This window comes from Bison bison, unplaced genomic scaffold (genome assembly GCF_000754665.1).
Source record: "Bison bison bison isolate TAMUID 2011002044 unplaced genomic scaffold, Bison_UMD1.0 scf7180017864462, whole genome shotgun sequence".
Classification (NCBI taxonomy): domain Eukaryota; kingdom Metazoa; phylum Chordata; class Mammalia; order Artiodactyla; family Bovidae; genus Bison; species Bison bison.
Genome location: NW_011495024.1, coordinates 1,970,119 through 1,992,862, shown reverse-complemented (window position 1 = coordinate 1,992,862; position 22,744 = coordinate 1,970,119). Strand labels below are relative to the sequence as shown.

General features: G+C 46.5%; 1 protein-coding gene across 1 annotated transcript in view; it reads left to right on the top strand.

Annotated features, from left to right (window-relative positions):
• Nucleotides 1–18,950, top strand: part of GNG4 (guanine nucleotide binding protein (G protein), gamma 4) — a 68,932-nt gene extending 49,982 nt beyond the window's left edge. Inside the window, exon 4 of the mRNA XM_010860098.1 lies at nucleotides 15,095–18,950. Coding sequence (XP_010858400.1) covers nucleotides 15,095–15,223 — 129 coding nt within the window. The 3' untranslated portion in view covers nucleotides 15,224–18,950. The remainder of the gene's footprint in view (nucleotides 1–15,094) is intronic.
• The last annotated feature ends 3,794 nt before the right edge of the window (nucleotides 18,951–22,744 follow it).

Here is a 22,744-nt window from a genome sequence, read left to right as displayed (position 1 = left end):
TCCTTGGAAGGAAAGTTATGACCAACCTAGATAGCATATTCAAAAGCAGAGACATTACTTTGCCAACAAAGGTCCGTCTAGTCAAGGCTATGGTTTTTCCTGTGGTCATGTATGGATGTGAGAGTTGGACTCTGAAGAAAGCTGAGTGCCAAAGAATTGATGTTTTTGAACTGTGGTGTTGGAGAAGACTCTTGAGAGTCCCTTGGACTGCAAGGAGATCCAACCAGTCCATCCTAAAGGAGATCAGCCCTGGGATTTCTTTGGAAGGAATGATGCTGAAGCTGAAACTCCAGTACTTTGGCCACCTCATGCAAAGTGTTGACTCATTGGAAAAGACTCTGATGCTGGGAGGGATTGGGGGCAGGAGGAGAAGGGGACGACAGAGGATGAGATGGCTGGATGGCATCACCAACTAGATGGACATGAGTTTGAGTGAGCTTCAGGAGTTGGTGATGGACAGGGAGGCCTGGCGTGCTGCAGTTCATGGCGTCGCAAAGAGCTGGACACAAATAAGCAACTGGACTGAACTGAACTGAAGTTTCTGAAGCCAGTGCAGAAAATTCTGAAGCCAAAGTCAGTAGTTATTAAAACAAAGAAGTAAGGCTTTAAATATGGTGTTCCCTGTGAACAAGTTTAAAAAAAGCAAAATTGGGCAGATCTTCACATTCTGATAGATCACTGATGGATGATTTAAAGGGTCTGGAGAAGTCCAGGAAAAGGGATATAATTAAGATAATAGGGACTTTCCAGTATTCAGGTGGCTAAGACTCCACACTCCCAATGCAGGTGACCGGCTTCAGTCCCTGGTCAGGGAACTAGATCTCACATGCCACACTGAGAGTTCACATGCCACTCAGCCAAATAAATATCTTTTGAAAGATGTTAGATGATGTTACAGTAGAAAGAATGGCATTTCTAAAAAAAATTAAATATAAGTTATGTCATATGATTTAGCCAAATTCTAGAGGCAATGCTTGTAGAGTTTTGCCTTTTTCATACGTCTCTTCTATACTCTGTAGCAACTCTTTCTTATTCCAGCTTCTGCTAGTTTAGCAATTGAGGTTTAACCCTTGTCTTCGTTTCCCCTTCCTCTGCCAGAAACATTCGTAGCCCTTTCCCAGACCTTTAGACTTTAAATGATTCAGATGATAACATTCTACAATCAGATTTAGACATAAAATTAAGAATAGGGGTTATGAATGAGCACTTCAAGAAATAGGTATCAGATAAAAGGAGAGAAATCTTTCGGTTAAATCAGAGAGTAGAATGTGAGTAGGAGACCAGGAAGATGAAACATGCCTCCCAATTCAAGGGACATTATGGGCGAGGGCGCCTCGGAGATCAAATTGCCCTGATCATTTCTGAGAGATTACTTCTTGCAAAAGGAGTAAGGGGCAGCAGAGGATGAGATAGTTAGATAGCATCGCCAACTCAATGGACATGAATTTGAGGAAACTCCAGGAGACAGTGGAGGGCAGAGGAGCCTAATGTGCTGCAGTTCATGGGGCTGCAAAGAATCGGACACAGTTTAGTGACAACAAAAACCACTTCATGTCTATGGCCCAAACAGCTTTCCCACCGTACCAAAAAGTAGCCAAATGAATAATGAAATAATAATACATTGTACGTATAATACATCTATTGTGTCATTTAGCCACAAACTACCAGGTATTGCTGTTTCCACAGGAGTGGAAACTGAGTGCCGCCCATCTGGGACATTGTCTTCTGACTCATAACCCCCTGCTTCCTTTCTGAGATGCTGCTAGCTTTCTAGAATCACTGGAGCTAGAACCCACTTGTTATGTTCATCTTTCACGCCGACATTAGTCCCAGGAGACTCTAAAGTGACTCACTAGTTTCTGTCACCAAATACATCACTCTTTTGGTGAGCTTGCAAAATGACTGAATTTTGGCTTCCTTTGTGGGAAATTGTGATGTGTCAAAGCTGAGAGGCGGTCAGAGTCATGTAGGACACATATCAACCTGTTAAAAGGATTTGGTTAAATCAAGATCCTGGGTGGACCTGGGTTAATCACTCTAAACGAACTGAGAGCTTTTCAGTTCCTGATGGTGAAAGCCATGTAATAGTAAGCTCTTACTTAGATTAACTTGGGGATATTAAAACTCTCTTTCAAGTATCTCAGAATTACCTCTTAATATGTAATCAACTTTTATAGTGGGTCCTTGTTGGTTATCAGTTTTAAGTATAGCAGTGTGTACATGTCAATCCCAAACTCCTAATCTATCCCTCCCACCCACTCTTCCTGCTGGTGACCATAAATTCATTCTCCAGGTCTGTGAGTCTGTTTCTGTTGTAAGTTCATTTGTATCATTTTTTTTTAAGATTCTGCATACAAGTAATACCACATGACGTCTATCTGTCTGTGTCTGACTGCGCTTAGCGTGATAATCTCTAGATCCATCTGTGTTGCTGCAAGTGTGCAATCAACGTTTGATGTGAAAAAAAACCCTATATGCTGGTGATAGTGAACAGCAGCTGATTCGTTAGTCTGGACATTTGACTTAAGAATTCAGAGAAGGACTCTCTGTTATATTATCATGTATTCACACATATCTCCCACTGGTTTCCTCCAGGAATAACCTTACTTCCTGCTGCTGCTGCTGCTAAGTTGAGTCAGTCGTGTCCGACTCTGTTTGACCCCACAGATGGCAGCCCACCAGGCTCCCCCATCCCTGGGATTCTCCAGGCAAGAACACTGGAGTGGGTTGCCATTTCCTTCTCCAATGCATGAAAGTGAAAAGTGAAAGTGAAGTCGCTCAGTCGTGTCCGACTCTTCGCGACCCCATGGACTGCAGCCTACCAGGCTCCTCCATCCATGGAATTTTCCAGGCAAGAGTACTGGAGTGGGGTGCCATTGCCTTCTCCCTACTAGATGCTATTTGTGGCCTAGGACCCAATGATTGAGAATTTCCAATATTGATCTAGTCAATACACAACATTTGCTGGAAACCACTAGAAGCCAAATGTCTGCTGTATCAGAATACCGTGGACTTCAGTGACTCAAACAGTAGAAATTCATTGTTCACAGCTCTGTAGGCTGGGAAGTCTGAGATCAAGGTACCAACAGTCAGGTGCTGGTGAGGCCTCTCTTCTAGGTTTACAAATGGCTACCCTCTTGCTGTGACCTCACATGGAAGGGAGGGAGAGAGAGACCTTTTCTCCTAAGAGCACTAATTTTATCACCTACCAGGGTTCTTGGCCTCTTTAATCAATAGAAATTGATCAGAGGCCAGACAAGAAATTCAAGCAAGGCTTTTCTGGGGCTCCTGCTGCAGCTGGTGGTGGGGGTCTGGAGGAAAGAAGTAACAGGTTTCCTTGCTTCCTCACTCTCCTAGGCAGGGCAAGCCGGCTCCTTATATGGGGTGAGGGGTGGAGCCAGAGGGGTGATTTAGGAGGTTTGCCCACCGTGTTGGTGCTGTTGTGTGCAAGGGGCATGCGCAGTACCCAGCTTTTGCTCCCAACACCCTGTTTTTGCTCCCAACTCTTCTGGAGCAGCAGTTGGGTTTTGGTCTTTTCCTATCTTGTGTCCATAATTTGCCCCAGCTGTACATTGTAGCACAGTTATTTTTAGTCCCTTATAGTTTCTTTGTATTTCGGTGCTCAAGGAGACCAGGTGCAAATATTGCAGCAAAGGGTCCCAGGTCCCAGCCCATCTCAGTTCCATTCATGAAGTTTCAACCGTCAGGACCTAATTACCTACCAAAGACCCCATCTCCATGGCACTGGAGATTTTGGTTTCACTTATAAACTTAGGGGGTGGTGGGAGGACACACACATTCAGCCTATAGCATAATTACTTGGAAGTATCTCAAGAATGCCCTTAAAAACTGGTGTTAGGACTTCCCTGGAAGTCCAGTGGTTAAGACTGCGCTTCCAGTGCAGGAGGTCCAGGTTCAATCCCTGGTTGGGAGAAGGCAATGGCACCCCACCCATGCCTCAGGGACAAAAAAAATCCAAAGCCTAAAACAGAAGCAATATTGTAACAAATTCAATAAAGTCTTTAAAAATAATAAGTATTAGTCACTCAGTCCTGTCTGACTCTTTGTGACCTGATGAACTCTAGGCTCCTCTGTCCATGGGATTTTCCAGGCAAGAACACTGGAATGGGTTGCCATTTCCTTCTCCAGGGGATCTTCCTGACCCGGATATCAAACCCCAGTCTCCCACCTTGCAGGCAGATTCTTTAAAAAACAAAGCAAAACTGGTGTGTTAATCTCAAATAATATCCCACATTAGAAGAAAGAAAAAAAAAAAATTCACAAGGATTCACCCTGTAGCTCTTGCTCAGAATTCAGAGGTGAGACATAGATGTAATATCCTCGGGTTTTTATTAGGGATACATGGCATATGATTTCTTCTGTTGGTACTTATACCAGGTTTGACCTGGTAAAAGGTATCGTTGCACAGTGGGGGATGCAACCTGGCTGTACTCTTGACTCTGATCCCGCTTTCTTTTCTTGGTGGGGAAGGGAGGAGCAGACAGAGCCATCAAGAATGCCTGTGATCTATTCCAAGTAGTATTGTTAAATAGACCAGGATTGCTGAAAAATAGCTGTGAGTTGCTGTCCTTTAGATACTTAGATGCAAAGGGTAAATGCAGTGGGTGTCACAGCCAGAATAGTAATTATGTCATCTGTTTTGTCCTGGAATGTGACTTAGTAATTGCAACATTTTCTCCCCATCATTGACGCTTGTAATTATAGTGCAACAAATGGGATTATGTGCTAACTTGAGCTGTTTTAATCACCTCTTTTACTCTGAAATGTAATGGTAAAATTCCACAGTTGTTCCCTAGCTCCCAATTCTTTTCTCTTTTCAACATCTGTTATCCTGTAACTGTTAACACTTCAGTACTAAGGAGAGGAGGCAGAGATGCTCTGGGCATTTTGTAACAGCGGATTTAAAGGCAAAGCAGACTTCAGGCTTGATAAAACATAAACAGTAACGGAGTCTTAAATTTCAGAATAACGATTTCTCTTAGAAAGTAAATTGTCTATTTTATGTTTCAAAGATGGCAGATGTTTCCAGGATATGGTGAAGTCTGCATGCAATATTTTGTATACACTGAAGGAAACTTTGAACCATAAAAATCAATCTAGGGCTGATTAAGGAAACCCTCCCTTTCAATCTAAGGAGTGGGTTTTTAGTTTAATTAATGCCGGGCTACTAAACTGCGTGTTAGGGTGTCACCTTTCCTCTGGAAGGCTCATTAAGATGATCGTTACATGTGTGTATCTTCAGATCCCATTACAGCAAGCTTCAGGGGTTATCCAAGATACTTTGGTTATACAGGAGTAAAGGGACCTTGGACACTGCATGAAATAAAGCTGATGGCGAAGGTGGGAAAAGGTGGAAAACTCCTTTTATTGTAAAATGACTTAATTTGCTCATACTGTGCTATAGGATGTTCTCAATAATTTGAGTGCATCTATAAAGCTAATACTGTGTGGAGCCGACCCAGATCCACACAAAACTGGGTGCTGATCACTTGGTACCAGTACTAACAATTCTGGTTTCATTCTTGTAGTACAGGTGCTCCAGATGGAACTCTGCAATCCAGAGGTGTGTACATATAACTAAGCAAACACATCTGTGACCCTGAAACAACAAAAGGAGACATTCTAAGAACAGCTTGTTTTCTTGAAAGAAAAATTGTGGCATCAAGCACAGTATCACCTTTGATATGACAGAAAAAGCCCTAGGTTGGACCTGCTTAGAGCTAGTGAGGCCACATGTTAATGGCATGGTTGTAGACCCGGGGCTGTGAGGGGAGCAAATATACAACTGTGAGACCAGAAGGAGACCAGTCTTAACTCACCTCCACAGTTCAGTTCAGTTCAGTTTAGTCGCTCAGTCGTGTCCGACTCTGCAACCCCACGAATCACAGCACGGCAGGCCTCCCTGTCCATCACCAACTCCCGGAGTTCACCCAGACTCACGCCCATCAAGTCAGTGATGCCATCCAGCCATCTCATCCTCTGCCATCCCCTTCTCCTCCTGCCCCCAATCCCTCCCAGCATCAGGGTCTTTTCCAATGAGTCAACTCTTCGCATGAGGTGGCCAAAGTATTGGAGTTTCAGCTTTAGCATCATTCCTTCCAAAGAACACCCAGGGCTGATCTCCTTCAGAATGGACTGGTTGGAAGGGACTCTCAGGAGTCTTCTCCAACATCACAGTTCAAAAGCATCAATTCTTCGGCATCTTTTCAAGAAAATTAGAGATACCAAGGGAACATTTCATGCAAAGATGGGCTCGATAAAGGACAGAAATGGTATGGACCTAACAGAAGCAGAAGATATTAAGAAGAGATGGCAAGAATACACAGAAGAACTATACAAAAAAGATCTTCATGACCAAGATAATCACGATGGTGTGATCACTCACCTAGAGCCAGACATCCTGGAATGTGAAGTCAAGTGGGCTTTAGAAAGCATCACTATGAACAAAGCTAATGGAGGTGATGGAATTCCAGTTGAGCTATTTCAAATCCTGAAAGATGATGCTAGGAAAGTGCTGCACTCAATATGCCAGCAGATTTGGAAAACTCAGCAGTGGCCACAGGACTGGAAAAGGTCAGTTTTCATTCCAATCCCAAAGAAAGGCAATGCCAAAGAATGCTCAAACTACCGCACCTCCGCAGGGCGACCCCTAAAGCCCCATTTTTTGAACCCCTCCTCCCATGCCTTGGCCGGATGGTTGAGGATGCAGCGCCCCCTTGCGGTGCGGTAGCTCTCAGAAAATTAGTCAAATCTGCCCATAATGAATGGATGTTGACAAGCATCTGAACAAGTAAACTGATCAAGAGGAAGGAAGCTGAAATAATATTTAGCAAACCAAAAAGCCAAAAAAAAAAAAAGTGATGATATTTAGTAAACCAAAAACCAAAAAATACCTGCTAATAATATTTGCAAACTTCAGACCAGCTGGATCCTGTTGTTAGTAGGTAAACTGAAGAACATTAAAATTTTTTTATTTAATTTGGACACAGGTGGAGTCGAAGCTGGCAATGCTAAACCAAAGGTAGTTAGCACCATCCGTTGACAGGCAGAGGGCAAGGTGTTTGTAGAAAGATGCTGAAGCAAAGCACTATTTGACAGGTTTAGCTTAAGCAGTTGCATTAGGTGGGAAAGCCTGGCTGGCTGTTTGTGGTGGTCTTAAGTTTCACCTTTTCAAGTTCTCTGGCTTAGGCGTTAGTTTAAAAAGGCTGTGCTGTGCTCAGTTATGTCCAACTCTTTGGGACACTGTGGACTGTAGCCCGCCTGGCTCCTCTAGTCCATGGGATATTCCAAGCAAGAATACTGGAGTGGGTTGCCATTTTCCTCCTCCAGGGGATCTTTCCAACCCAGGGATTGAACCTGGGTCTCTTGTATCTCCTGCCTTGGCAGGCAGATTCTTGACCACTAACACCACCTGGGAAACCCTTAGTTTAAAAAGTCTGCTACTAAGGAATTAGAGCCAACCCAGTGTAATAGCATCCTTGTTGATACACGAACAGCATGCAGGTCACAGCCTAGAGGAAGGAGTCTCAGAGCAATATTGGAGCATCCATCCAAGCCAGAGCAAAGGAAGAGGAAGCCAGTCCCAGCTGCTGACACTCATGGTTTTCTTGGCAAGATTGTCCATGGGGGGCTGCCCTGGTTGTCCAGCGGTTAAGATCCCATGCTGACAGTGCCATGGGTGTGGGTTCAATCCCTGATCAGAGAACTAAGATCCCACATGCCGTGCAGCATGACCAAAAGATTATTTTTAAATTGTCCCTGGATTAAACAAATGACCTAAGAAATTTTAGTTGCAGGACTTCTCCTTCTGGTCACATGAGTTCCCAGGTAGCTGGTCTACAAAAAGAGTGTGCTGGCCCAGCAGACAAGAACTTTCCAGGCCACCTTCCAGGTACAGTTTTCATGAGCAATTAATCAGGCAGCTACTGTAGTGTTTAGCTTCTGTAGCCGGACCGCTTGGCTTCAATCCTGGTCTCTCTCTTACCGGTTGTATGAACTTGGACAGATTTCTTAACTTTCATGCCTTAGTTTCCTCATCTGTAAAGTGACTTTGCTGCTGCTGCTGCTGCTACTAAGTTGCTTCAGTAGTGTCCAATTCTGTGCAACCCCATAGATGGCAGCCCACCAGGCTCCTCCGTCCCTGGGATTCTCCAGGCAAGAATACTGGAGTGGGTTGCCATTTCCTTCTCCAATGCATGGAAGTGAAAGTGAAGTTGCTCAGTCATGTCGGACTCCTAGGGACCCCATGGACTGCAGCCCACCAGGCTCCTCCATCCATGGGATTTTCCAGGCAAGAGTACTGGAGTTGGGTTGCCATTGCCTTCTCCCACAATAAACCGTAATTGTGTAAAATAACCTAATTTGTATACTTTTCCTAAGTAAAGTCTACATTACCCTCTCCTTATCTCACTTTTTTCTTCCTAAGCAACCTGACCCCTACCCCAAATGCAGGTGTCAGATTCCTAAAAAGCCTGGAGAAAAAATCAGGAGGCATGCAGGTTTGTGGAAGAAACCAGCCAACCGGTTCAGAGAAATACTTTCACTGCCAGTTTTATGGTCCAAAATGCAGAGTGAGAAGCGATTACATCTCAGGAAAATTCCCAGGGCGGCGAGGAGTTGGCTGAGATGCAATACCCATCAAGTCCTCTCTGGCTGGGAAAAGAAAAGGGTAGGAACCTTCAGCCTGGGCAGAATCTTCATTCCGTCCCCAGCGAGGAAATCAGGTGCTTCCACCTTCCGTGCTGCCCCCTGGTGGCAGCAAGAGCAAGCCTGGATGCTCGCTCTCCCAGCGCACGCTCTCCCGGATGTCAGTTTTTGGAACCAAGTACAAAATCTCTGGGTGGCCCTCCAGCACTGTCTGTCTGCAGTCGGGGAGCCAGGGAGGGGCTGCGCTCCCCGGACGGGGCCAGCCTCTGGATCCGGTTTGCTGCGTTTGGCCCGGTCCTCATTGTGAGCCTTGCGGATGTGGCGGTACAGGTCCCCTGACTGCGTGTAGCTGCGCAGGCAGTAGCGGCATCGTAGGGTCGCTCCCGCGTGTGCACTGTGGCGTGACGCCGCAGTGTGTAAGAGCATGAGAAGGTCTTCCCACATGTCTCGCAAGTAGGAACATCCTCAGTAAAACCCCCAAAGCTTCCGGGGGCTGTTTCATACTCAGAAGGCAAGTAGAGTGGCTCATGCAGGGCGGGTGGAGCAGGCAGGGGCGAGGTCACCAGTCCTCGATGATACTGCCCTGGACCTGGCAGCAACTGGTAGGGTAGGTGCGGATCTGGCGGCAGGGAGTGGTCACTGGGCCCCACCTCCTCCAATCCTGCTGCCCGTGGCTCCTCAAAGGCCTCTGGCTGGGGGGGCTGGCCGCCATACATGGCTCCTCCAGGAGGGAAGAGTCCCTGACAATAGTATTTAGAAGAATTAAATGAGGCCAGACATATAATGGGGCTCCCCCTGGTGGCTCAGTTCAGTTCAGTCACTCAGTCATGTCTGACTCTTTGCGACCCCGTGGACTGCAGCACACCAGACTTCCCTGTCCACCACCAACTCCCGGAGCGTACTCAAACTCATGTCCATCGAGTCGGTGATGCCGTCCAACCATCTCATCCTCTGTCATCTCCTTCTCCTCCTGCCTCCAATCTTTCCCAGCATCAGGGTCTTTTCCAATGAGTCAGTTTTTTGCATCAGGTGGCCAAAGTATTGGAGCTTCAGCTTCAGCATCAGTCCTTCCAATGAATATTCAGGACTAATATCTTTTAGGATTGATTGGTTTGGTCTCCTTGTAGTCCAAGGGACTCTCAAGAGTCTTCTCCGACACCACAGTTCAAAAGTATCAATTTTTCGGTGCTCAGCTTCCTTTGTGGTCCAACTCTCACATCCATACATGACTACTGGAAAAGCCATAGCTTTGGCTCAGCGGTAAAGAATCTGCCTGCCAAGGCAGGAGATGCAAGAGACGTGAGTTCGATCACTGGGTCAGGAAGATCCCCTGGAGGAGGAAATGGCAACCCACTCCAAACTGCCGAGGTCCAGCCCCGGCTGATCCAGGGAATTTGAAGGGGAGACGGCTTCGGCGAGTTCACTGGCTTTATTTAAATATTCATCAAGGATATAAAGAGTAATAGAATGAGGATAGCTCAGTAGAAAAATTCAGCGGAGAAAAGAGGCTGAGTAGCTTGGTTTACGCGGAAAATCAATATAACCTGTGACATCAGGTTAGCTCTGACCACGGAGGCCACAGTCGCCCTCTCGAATAGCGGAAGGTGCCCCACCTTAGGCACCTTCTTGAGTGGGTCTTAGAAGCCCAGGCAAATAAATGGTCGCAGAGGACCTCCACGCTCCAGATGGAGACTCAGCCAGAATGTGAAAGAAAGAATGACGTGGGGAGACCAAGCTTCGGTGAGCAAGGCCCGTAGCTTTATTTTCAACAGGGGCTTTTATACCCTAAGTTGCATGTAGAGGATAATAGGGGATGTGAAATCATGCAAAGTCAGCAGTCTTTGATCCTTATCGAAACCAGGATTTCTTTCCTGCAAATTTATTGTATACAAATGGTTTAGGTGATTTACATCATCTTCTGGCCAGAAGGTCTATTAACATTTTATGACTCTGACAAAGGTTTGTCAACTGTAAGACTTATTTTCTCTAAGAGTAATTATTTTAAGGTTTGGCGCCATCCTCCAAAGGTGTTAGATAAAGTTGCATTCCTATAGGGCAGAAGTGCAGTGGGTTTACAACAAAGGAAAGAATTTATTACTTTAAGGGTCTAAAGGGTCTAAACACCAAGGCCACTACTTATTTTTACTACATACCAACTATATTAATTAATACACATTCAAGAATACAATACGGGGGATGTGGAAACTTGGCAGCAAGCATTGGTTCATCAATGAAATCTTTTACTAGTTTTATTCTGACAGTTTCTAACTCTCTGAGAGGCTCTAAGCTATTTGAATATCTTAAGCTTCCCATGCCTCTCACGGCTGGGAGACTGTAAACAATCATATGACTAGCTTTAGGAGTCGTGGTAAACTTGTCAGGCAAGTTAGAGAGCTATGTGAGGGGTTTGGATTTAAACACTCCTAATGCCCAGGAACTTTATTAACTCGAGCTGTAAGTTAACTCTTTTTAGAGAGAGCGAGATGGTGGTGGGGGACAGCCCCCGTAAAGTCAGAGGTGAGAGCACAAAGCAGTAAAGTAGGCAGACTCTGGTTTTTGGGGGTAGATGCTCGAGAATATCCAGGGGGACTCCTGAGGCTCGATCCTGCCTTTGCGTATGCCGAGCCTCCTTCCTCATGACCTTTGCCACGGGCAGAGCTCCTCACGCCGGCTCCCGGCACCAAACTTCTTGCCTGGAGAGTTCCGTAGGCAGAGAAGTCTGGCAGGCTACAGTCCATGGGGTCGCAAAGAGTTGGGCACGACTGAGCATGCACACACACACAAGACATATGACAATGTGTTTAGCTCCAGGGCTTGGTGCATATTAATAACAAGGACTCGGTTCATGCCAACTATTATTTTGATTAATGATTTTATATGGTTGTCTCTTGGATTTGTTTAATATGGATCTGCCACAAGATATGAGCCATTCTTGGCTTGCCAGAAAATCACGTCTCTGGGATCAGTTGGCTGGAACCAGCCTCTGGATAAAAGGGGCAGGTTCACCAGGGTAACTGCCCCCATGTGGAACTGGATGGGGTGAGGTACTCAGACACCCCTGTCTGCGTAGCCCTGCAGAGGTGTGCAGCTGTGCTTCTGTGATGTTTTAGTGTACCCTGATTATTTTAGTAATGTTACAATTTTTGAGTCTTCTCAGACCCCTGGAAAGCAAAAGTCTTGCCTTATTTTTTCCCCTATATCCTCTCAATTAGCTGAAAGATTGACACACAGCTTCCTAGATGAAATTGTAAGGTTTATAGAGAATTCAGAATGAATGGAAGCATGTCCTTGTCCCCAAAAGTGAAATAGATGGGAAAAAGGAAAACTAGAGATAGGGGATGATGATAAGACTTTAAAAATATATATTTATTTATTTATATTTGGCTGTCCCGGATCTTAGTTGTGGCATTTGAACTCCTAGTTGCAGCGTGTGGGGTCTAGTTCCCTGCCCGGGGATCACACCTGACCCCCTGTATTGGGAGCGTGGAGTTTTAGCCAGTGGACCAGCAGGGAAGTCCCAAGACTTTCTTAAATGAAGCATCTGGAAGAACTGACTGAAGTTAGAGCTAAGAGGACCTGGCTCTTAGGGAGGAAGACAGATGCTCGAACATTGCCACCTTCTTGCGCGTGCTGGCCTGGGCAGTGGTGAAGACCGGTTCACAGTGGTTGTGGGAGGAACCGTTGGGTGAATTCTGTGGTCATCCTAACACAGCGGCCATGGAGAAGACCCCTTGCCTCTGTGGGCTGAAGGAGACGCCTGGAGTAGAGAGGAGGGGACTGCGACCCAGGCGGTCAGGGGAGAGCCCTTGGCTTTGGTTCAGAAGGTGACAAGCCTGATGCCAGGCTCAGGCTCCACACCCAAACACTCACGGTGTGATTCTGGTTTTTTGTATGTCTATCGAGTTTTTAAAAAAAAATACATTTATTTGTTTGGCTGCACCAGGTCTTTGCTGTGGCACGCAGGATCTTTTAGTGGTGGCACATGACTCTGATAGTAGTTGCAGTGTGTGGAATTAAGTTCCCTGCCCGGGAATCAAACCCAGGCCCCCTGCATTGGGACCACAGAGTCTTAACCACTGGGCCACCAGCAGAGTCCCTCCCTCACACCTTTGTGGGCTCCAGAGTCAGCTTCCCTGCTCCTGTTCTCTAGCCCCTCGTGGTGGCCTCATAGGTCCCCTGCAGGCCTATATGTGTGGCCTCCACCTCACCTGGGAGATTCCTGTATGGGTGTCCTGTAAATCACTGCAAACTTCATTCTCATTCAACCCAACATCCATTTTATTTAGGCTCTACAGCACTTCGGTGGTGCTATCAGAGCTAAAACTACAGACGGTTTAGAGTAAACAGGATCTTGGAGATAGCTAACTCTCCCAATGTTATAAATGAGGAAGCTAAAGCTCAGAGAAGTTGAGTGACTTACCTAAAGTCGCACAGTCACCTTGGGGCTAAGATGGACAGGGAAGCCTGATGCTCCATCCCACACTCCCAACAAATGTAGACTTTGTCTGGATTTAGGTGGACTCATAGGCTCAACTTTTAGTTGTTTCATCAGAAGGAAAAATGTATTACATATCTCCACTAAAATTATTTGTTATATTCTAGCCACTGCTGAAATAGGTAAATCTAGGCTGGAAATTAGAAGATTTTCTATAAAATTTTGGAAGATGGGCCAGTTTTTTTTTTTTAAGTGTTGAGCCTTGGTGGCATTGTTTTTGTTTTGTTTTTAATATTTATTCATTTGGCTGTACCAGGTCTTAGTTGTGGCATGCGAGACTTTTGTTAATAGTTGCAGCAGATGAACTCTTAGTTGCAGCATGTACGATCTAGTTCCTTGACCAGCGATTGAACCCAGGCCCCCTGCATTGGGAATGCGGAGTCTTAGCCACTGGGCCACTAGGGAAGTACCAACAGCCAATTTTTAAAACCCGGTTGGAAGGTGTATGGCTTGTGTGTCCTGGGGGCCTTCAAATGTTTTTCTTTCACCTGCAGCATGTTTATCATTCTGGGGGAGATTTAGACACTAATTGCATGAAAAGGATTCCTTTTGACTGCCATATACTTCCTGCAGCCTGTGGCCTCTAATAGGCGCTTACAGGCAGAACAAGCCAACCAGCAGGATGATTCAATACGCAGACCAGTCATTTGCTGGACTCGTGACCTAGACCACGGGCCAATGAGCTGGTCCCTTCCTTCTCTTAGCAAACACTTCCCAGCGCCTTGCTCCTCCTACCTGCTTCTCCCCTGGAGCTCCTGGAGATTACCTGCAAGGTAATTGGATCCACAGCTGCCAAGTGTCAACAGGCTTCAGAGAAGCCTGAAAGGAAAATCAAAGAGGTTTCTGGTCAGGAGCAACTCTCTCCTCAGAGAGAGTTGGCCTTCCGAGTTCAATGTGGGCTTGTGTGTAGCTTATGTGTGTGTGTGTTCTCTGTAATGTGCTTATGATCTGTGTTCTCCTGGGGAGGATCAAGAGCCTGGGTTGGTCGTGAGAGTGGATTGCAGTAAAACAATAACACTAATAATAATAATTACAATCACCAGGGCCAGAAATTGGCTTTATCTGTCTAGAGGTCGTTTTACAGAGTCATTGGTGAGGCTCCTGGCCTGGAACCGTCACTCATCACTCAGTTCCGAGTAGGACTAGATGTCTAGACCCTCCTGATGGTGCCTCATACCTCTGCTGGTATTGATCTACACTTCCACTGGGTGGCACCTCTTTCTGTCACCTAGTCCAAGCTCGTCCTGCTTGACCCATGACAGGCCACTAAGTCGAGAGACAAGTTGTCGGGGCAAAGAAGACTGACTTTATTTGGAGAGCCAGCAGATGGAGAAGACGGTGGACTGGTGTCCCAAAGAACCATCTTCCCTGAATTAGAACTCGGGTTTCTTTTATACTAAAGGAGGAGAGAGGGTGGCTGGTTATTACAAATTTCTTGGTATTGGAATCCTTTGTTCTCACAGCTGTCCGCATAGCTCTGGTCACAATATTCCCATAAACCTCCAACAAGATAAATGCTCTTCTCTGTTCTGCAACTTTCTATCTCTCTGTGAATGGAAAAGTGTTATACTTTTAAAGGTCAGAGCCTTGAGAATGGGTCTCCTGTATATGTCAGGAGGAGCATTCTTTTATGAAAGATGCAGAGCCTGCATGACAAAGCACAGATAACACAGCACAAGGGTTAGAGCTAAAGGAATAGATCCAATATGGAGTCAGGCTTGTTCTTCTCTATTACATTTCCTCGGAGGCAACTTTCAAAACCCGTCTCTGGATTTGCACAAGCCCTGTCTCCAGGCCGCGGAATGCCTTGTCATCGGCAGTGCATGCAGCACAGCCTATCCTCAGGCTTGTCCACTTTCCAGACCGACACCTCTGCCTTGGACCCACCGTGAACTGGCCTCTAACCCTGCACTTGTGCTGTGTACCCCCCAGGTCTCCCAGGCAGCGGCGGACCTCCTGGCCTACTGTGAAGCTCATGTGAGGGAGGACCCTCTCATCATCCCAGTGCCTGCGTCAGAAAACCCCTTCCGAGAGAAGAAGTTCTTTTGTACCATCCTCTGACTCCATTTGTTGTGAAAATGTCTCCTTTTCTGTCTCTAAAATCCCTGGTAGAGACCACGCATGCTCTTAGCTTTAGGGAGCTCTGCCCACACTCACCCCTGCCCAACCAGCGTTACCCCGCTGCCTGTCTTTTCATTGGTTTTCTTCCTTGTCTGCAGCTTCACCTTTTCTTTTCATGTTTCTGTTATTTTCATTATTAGTAAAGAAAATACACCTTTTTTATAGCCAAATAACAAATGTGCCAAGTTAAAAATAAGTATGGGTGTAAGGGCTTAAACTTTTTAAACATCAGTTCCCAAGTTTACTTACATCAAGTTTATACATTTCGGTGGATAACTTATTGAGAAGAGAAGAGGTACTCAACAAGCCCCCCATTTACCATCATTCAGTATCAAATTAGAGCATTTTGACCAACTGAAGTCCGTGGGTAAAGGTTCCATCTCTCTTCCTGGAGAAAGTTCTGGAAGTTTTCTATTTCCTGCTTTTCCATCATCCTGTTTAAAAAAGAAAGAACCCACATCACTGGATGGTTTTCTAAATAGGGTCATCCGGGGGCCGTGTGACTCAACCCCAGATGGGGAGCCCAGACCCCTGTTTCCCAGTGATTGTCCTTGATTCCCTTTGTAGGTGGTCCTTCTGCAAATGCAGGTGGTGGGTAGATATTGGAGTGAGCTTAACTGTAAATGTGGCCCCATCACTTCTCTTTATGTGCTCCAGCCAAGCAGGCCAGGGGCACGTTTCTTCTCTCCAAATACCACTTCATCCTGCTTCCTCCTATTCTGGCTCCTGCCCTGCAGGGGCTGCATTAATACGGGCCTGTTCTGGGCACAGCACTGGGCCCTGCAGGATTTCACTAGGGTGGCCCCTGCCCCAGAGGAGCGAGTCAGGGGGAGCAACTCACCATGTAGTCTCCACTGATCGAAGCATTCACATGTATCCATTTACTTAATCCTCCAACAACATACATCTGTTCTAAAAAGAGGAAAACTGAGGCACAGAGAGACCATGTAGTTTCCCCAAGCTATAGATAGTAAGCCAGAAGGCTGGGACCTGAGTGCAGACAGTCCAACTCCTGAGCCCCTGAGTTCCACTGTCTTCCAGCCCTACCTGTTTGCAGGTAGGTAGGTAGACCTGAAAACAGCTTGAGCCGTGTGCCACGAAGCACCATTGCTGGGGTCTGCTCAGCAGCACACTTCTCTTCCCATCTTCCCTGGGAGCAGACGTGTCGGTCCCATATTCTGGCAGCTTATGGAAAATGATATGTGTCTGCCCACGTGGAAGGCTTGACAGCTTTTGATTTTTCTGAGACAAACTTGCAGGTTTCACCTAAGACAAACTCCTATCACTCCAGTAAAGGAAGGGAGTAAACCACAGGGTAGAGAATGAATGCTCTGTCCAAGTTTGCCCTGTTCCATTTGTTTGGAAATTTCCTCCCACCCTGGCTCTGGCAGTGGCTACACTGAGTGATTCTAGGCAAGCCACTGTATGCCTGGAGCGTTCCAGTCTGCAGATTGTGGATAGTGGGCAGTTACTCCTCCTGTCCATCATAAAGGAGATCAGTCCTGGGTGTTCACTGGAAGGACTGATATTGAAGCTGAAACTCCAGTAGTTTGGCCACCTGATGCGAAGAGCTGACTGATTTGAGAAGACCCTGATGCTGGGAAAGATTGAAGGAGGGAGGAGAAGGGGACGACAGAGATTGAGATGGTTGGATGGCATCACCAACTCGATGGACATGAGTTTGAGTAAACTCCGGGAGTTGGTGATGGACAGGGAGGCCTGGCGTGCTGCGAGTCATGGAGTCACAAAGAGTTGGACACAACTGAGCAACTGAACTGAACTCCTCCTGTCTTTGCTCTAAGATAGGGGGAGGTGCTACATAGATGAAAGCTCTGATTATCATTTAAAACAAGTAAATTTACTGAATGCCAGGATATAGTATAGGGATCTAGAATGCGTGACTTCAAAGATCCATGGTTTAGTTGGAAGAATCATATAAAATCACCCGCAAAAAAGGCAATATAATTTTCAGATCAATTAGTGACTTGCTACCCTTGTAAATGATTTTAGTACATTTTTATTCTTTGCTTGTTTTGTTGAAATCAATTCTTCCTTTCATGAAAGCTCCCTGACAATACCAGTGTTGTTAGGAAGCTGTGTGCTCAAACTATAGCATAATTGTATGCTGTCTGTGATAATATGACTTCCAGTCTCCCTCTATTTTGGTTTATGACCAGGATCTCTTTATCCTGTGGTCCATGTCAACATCATTAACTTGATCAAGCAAAGCACAATCCATAAAAGCACATCAGAGAGACTGGGACAGTGGGACAACACAGAAACCAGCTAAACCAGGTCAAGAGAGAACTAGTGCACTCCTGGACTTCACCAGACTTTCTTCCTTTTGTTTTCGCTTTCACCATCCTTCCATGTCCTCTTCCCTCTCCTCCTGTCTGCCTTGCATCCCTCTAGGAAATGCTTTTTGTCTCTCACTACACCTTTGCCTTTCAAACCTACAGCATTTTGTGTGGCTTGCCCCTTCTAATGTATCCCTGAACTCAGTGTTGCCCGTAAAGGCGAACTCATGCGCATGGGCTGTGAGACGCACAAGTGTGTGGATAAGACCCTCCCCCGGCAGAAGTAGGGATCCGATGAAGCTGCCTGGAGTGAGCAGTTTTCATGTGGTGTTTCCAGCTTGACTGTCCAACACCTGACCCGTTTCCTGAAGGGGGAAATCATGAAATCACCCCATATAAACAAATGTAGTGGGATGCAGCGCCTCCAGCACCATGGATGCTGAAATGGGAACGCCTTCCCTGTCTCAGGTGCACCCCCTTCTCCAGCACCAGACTGACCAGGCAGTGACCAGTGACCTAGGGTGGACTCCTTGGACACCCATGCTTAGGACTGTGAGTTTGGTGCAGGTGACACAGAAATGAAGGGATGCTGAGATTCATTTCATGGGCGCCGTGATGGTCCAGGGCTGGCAGTGGCCCATCGTGAAGGTTTCCGAGACTAGCAGGCCAGGGGTGGCGCCCACTGGTGGTGGTGTCTAGGGATGACGGAGTCCTGAGCAGATTGTTTTCTGCTTCATTCCTTGGCCCCACTGGGCTGTCGCGGCCCCCACCTGTCTTCCTAACTCTCCTTTCTAGCTTTCTGTCAGTTCGGTGAGCATTCAAGCTCCATCCAATAAATTCCTCATTCTTCTGTGAAATAGCCTGGGTTAAGTGTACTTATCATATGACCTAAAGACTCCATTCCTAGGTGTCTACCCAAAAGAAATGTGTATGTATATTCACCAAGAGAAATGTACTAGAAAATTCAGAGAAGCACTGTTCATAATAACCCCAAACTGGAAAGTACCCACATGCCCATGTTGAACGGATAAACAAGTTATAGTCTATTCACACAATGAAGCCCCACACAGCAAGGAGAAGCGACACTCATGCAGACACGCAGACAGCACTGTGAGTCTCACAAGAGGAGGCAAAGCCGTACCGTATAGTTCTGTTTACATCAAGTGAGAAACCCGGCAAAGCTGTTCGCAAGTAGTTATGTAAGTTACTCTTAGATGGGCACAAGGGTGTTCCTTGGATGTTCTGTTCCTTGATCCGGTTGCTGGTCACTTGGGCGTGTCTATTTTGTGAAAATTCTTTGAGCTGTACACTTGTGGTTTGTGCCCTTTTCTGTATGTATGTTGTACTTCAATAAAAAGTGTGCTTAGCAATTGAGAATCCTATGGTTCTTTCCCGTCCCCCCGACCCCGACTTTTTTTTTGACAGCTCAACTTTTTACTCCCCTTTAGGTGTGACATCGTTAGTGGGACATTTAAGTATGTGATGACATTCTGAAATACAAAGTACTTGTAATCCACAGCTCTCTGGACAGAGAGGAGCTCCCAGAGTATTGCAGACAGAGCCTATGAATGGGGCGTGTGAATGCCATGTTGTGGAATCTGTGTTGTTGGGAGGACAGTGAGGAATCCTCCTGGGATTTCCCTCTTGGCTCAGCCTCTCTGTCAGCGAGGCTGATGACTTCCTCTCAGCCTCTCCTGGCTTCTGACCACTGGAATGAATGGATAACAGGCCACAAAGCCCTGTTATCAGACACCACCTCTGGGGGAAAGAGCTCTACAGGCATCAGCTGGCTTTGCAGTGATTCATCTTCTGAATGCAACCCAGTGTCCCAGGCAGCCCGACCTGGAAATACATGGAGGGAAACAGCTCCCTCGACTCTGCCCCCGCCCATGGGAATGCTGGGCCCCTTCCAAACCTCTGGTTGATTCTGAGCTCCTTGTCTCTCAGCTCCTAGCTGGCCTGGCCATTCTCCTTTGTGCAGCTCTGATGCATCAGATCCCAGGCTGATCACAGAGTCACTTCATGCTGGGACTCCTGCTACACAAATCCATAGGTCTTACTTTCAACGCTGAACACCACCCCCACAGAACTCAACAATGAGTCTAAGTCAGCAGCAGCTTCCCTCTGAGGGAGTCATGGCAAGAGAACAAACCAAAGGTCAGAGGGGATTTTGTTCTGATGACTGCTCCAATTTGACATGGGAGTCATGACAGCTAGTGTTTGGGGACTCCCCTGATGGTTCAGTGGTTTAGACTCCATGCTTCCAGTGCAGGGGGCATGGGTTCAATCCCTGATCGGGGAACTAGAGATCCCACAAGCTGTGTCATGTGGCCAAAAACCAAAACAAACAAAAAACAACTAGTGTTTTGACCTGAGAAGAAGATGGGCTGAGATAAAGATTAGACAGACTTCACCCCTATACTTCATCTTCAGCTCTTCAGCGTGGTGGGAGGACGCAGGGCACAGGCAGTTTCTCCACCCTGCCCCATGTCCCAGCTCCTTCTCCCAGGGTGCACACCACTCTACCCTCCCCAGGGTGCACAGCCAGAGCAGGAAGGGCGGGGAATAAGCTGGAGGTCTGCGCAGTTTCAATGTCCCTGAAGATACGTGTGGATGAGCTGATGTCAACTCCCGCTGGTCAGGACCTGATGCCCCATCCAATTTCTGATAAAACCCTTAACACTTGATTCTGTGTTAACTGTTAATAAGTTACTGATTTATAAGATGTTCGGGTCCATGCATGGTAGTTAATCAAACATTGAAGCAATTGTGACCACTTACCTTTAGAAGGGATAAACAACAAGGTCCTACTGTACAGCACAGGGAACTGTTCAATATCCTGTGATAAACCGTAATGGGAAAGAATAGGAAAAAAAGCGACTGAGTGCACACACGCGCGCATGTCCGGCTCTTTAGGCCCCGTAGACTATAGCCTGCCCGGCTCCTCTGCCCATGGGATTCTCCAAGCAAGAATACTGGAAGGGGTTGCCATTTCCTTTCCTTCTCCAGGGGATCTTCCCAACCCAGGGATGGAACCTGCATCTCCTGCATTGGCAGGTGGATTCTTTACCACTAGCACCACCCGGGAAGCTCATATATATATATGGTGGGCTACAGTCTATGGGGTCACAAAGAGTATAACCGAGTCACTTTACAGCAAAAACTAACACAACAGTGTAAATCAATTGTACTTCAATAAGATAAAGATTCTCCAGTGACATAGAATGGCCTTTTGTGTGTGTGTGTGTGTGCTCAATCGTGTCCAACTCTTTGCAACCCCATGGACTGTAGCCCACTAGGCTCCTCTGTCCATGGGATTTCCAGGCAAAAATACTAGAACAGATTGCCGTGCCCTCCTCCAGGGGATCTTCCCAACCCAGGGATCAAACCTGAGTCTCCTGCATCGGCAGGTGCAGTCTACCACTGAGCCACTTGGGAAGCCAGAACGGCCTCTTAGGCCCCACTTATTCTCCAAAGTCACTTGCACACATCACTGCCCACAAAACCCCGTGCTCCGCCTACACTGGTGGTTGTTCAAGTCCACTTCACTAGCCCTGTTCCCTGCTGCCACAGGGCTTTTGCACCTGCTGCTCCCTCAGCCTAGGACATTCCTCATGCCTCTCTTGGTCTTCTTCTTCAGATCTCAAGTCCAAAGGTGCCAGCCTTCCCTGAACCCTCTGACCGAGTCACATCTATCTGTAGGGTCTTGCTGTGCTCCGAAGCACTCTGTCGTTGCTGCAGTTTTACATTTGTACGTGCACCCGCTCAGTGCCCGTCTGCCTCCCTGACTACACCGTCAGCTCCGCGAGGGCAGGGTTTTATCCCTGGGCCCCAACATGTCCCCTGGCACACGATGCAAACCCGGTAAGTATGATCCCAAGGAGCAAGCGGAAGTCACTACCAGTACTTCTGCAACCCTGAGGGTGTGCGCTCTTCATAAGCTGCAAACCAGTGTGAATGAACCCTCAGACGACACTGAAATAATAGCCGAGGCGAGGAAGGAAGGAAACCACTATCTGTGGAGTGCATCATTTATTGCACAGGAAAAAAATGTGCTCGACCAAGGTGTTCACATTTTAATCCTCACAGCAACTGTGTTGTAAGATTAATTACCCTCATTCTGTAGATGGATATTCCTTAGATGTATGTGAGGAAACTAAGTTTGATTTAAGTAACTCATCCAATATTCAACAAGTACTAAGTGATGCCTGGAATTCTGATCAGTCCTTCTAACTTACCACCACCAGAGCATCTGTAGTCAAATCAAGGAGTATAAGAGTTTAAAGCTTTTCAGATCCTTCACTCTGTGTTTTTTAGAAAAGCTACCAGGAAACCTGGGAGAATGCTCTTTTTAAATTTTTAATGGTAATTTTATTTGTCTTTCCAACTTTAACTGAACTTCATATTTCTGCTTGTTTTTCCATTTTGGGTCTGCCTATTTTTCTGGCCATGCTATGCGCCCACAGCACGTGGGATCTTAGTTCTCCAACCAGGGATGGATCCTATGCCCCCGTGTAGTGGAAACATGGAGTCTTAACCACTGGACCATCAGGGCAGTCCCGAGCCCTCTTGACTTTACAGCAGGGGTCCCCAACCTCTGGAATGATGATCTGAGGTGGGGCTGATGTCATAATAAAAGAAATAAAGTGCACAGTAAATGTAATGCTTGAGTCATCCTCAAATCATCCCCCCTACCAGGTCCGTGGAAAAATGGTCTTCCACAAAACTGGTCCCTGGTACCAAAAGGGTTGGGGACCGCTGCTTTACTGTATGATTATGCTTTCAAGCCATTTAAAAACCGTAAAGCGCCTGCGTGCTGTAAACCCACCTTCACACTGTATGGCTGAATGCTGGTTTAATTGTAGTAATTCAGGCCCGGGGAGAGCAGTTGCTGGTAAGTGATGAAAGAACAGCTGGAAGAGGAAGGACACATTGTCCCGTGAAGCATGAAGGAACATTAGCCAGTTTAGTTCCGGCCTAAATGCCTATTGTTTGGAGGAGGGGGTACTGACGTGTTTCTGTGACAAAAGTGACCCATTATTACCATGCCCAGGTGTGCACTTAAGTACTAATTCTCTGACTTTTCCTTCCCAAGCATTTGGAACATTCTTATCATTTACTTGGGGCTTTTACGTTTTTTGTTAAATTCTCTGTTTGGTTTTTT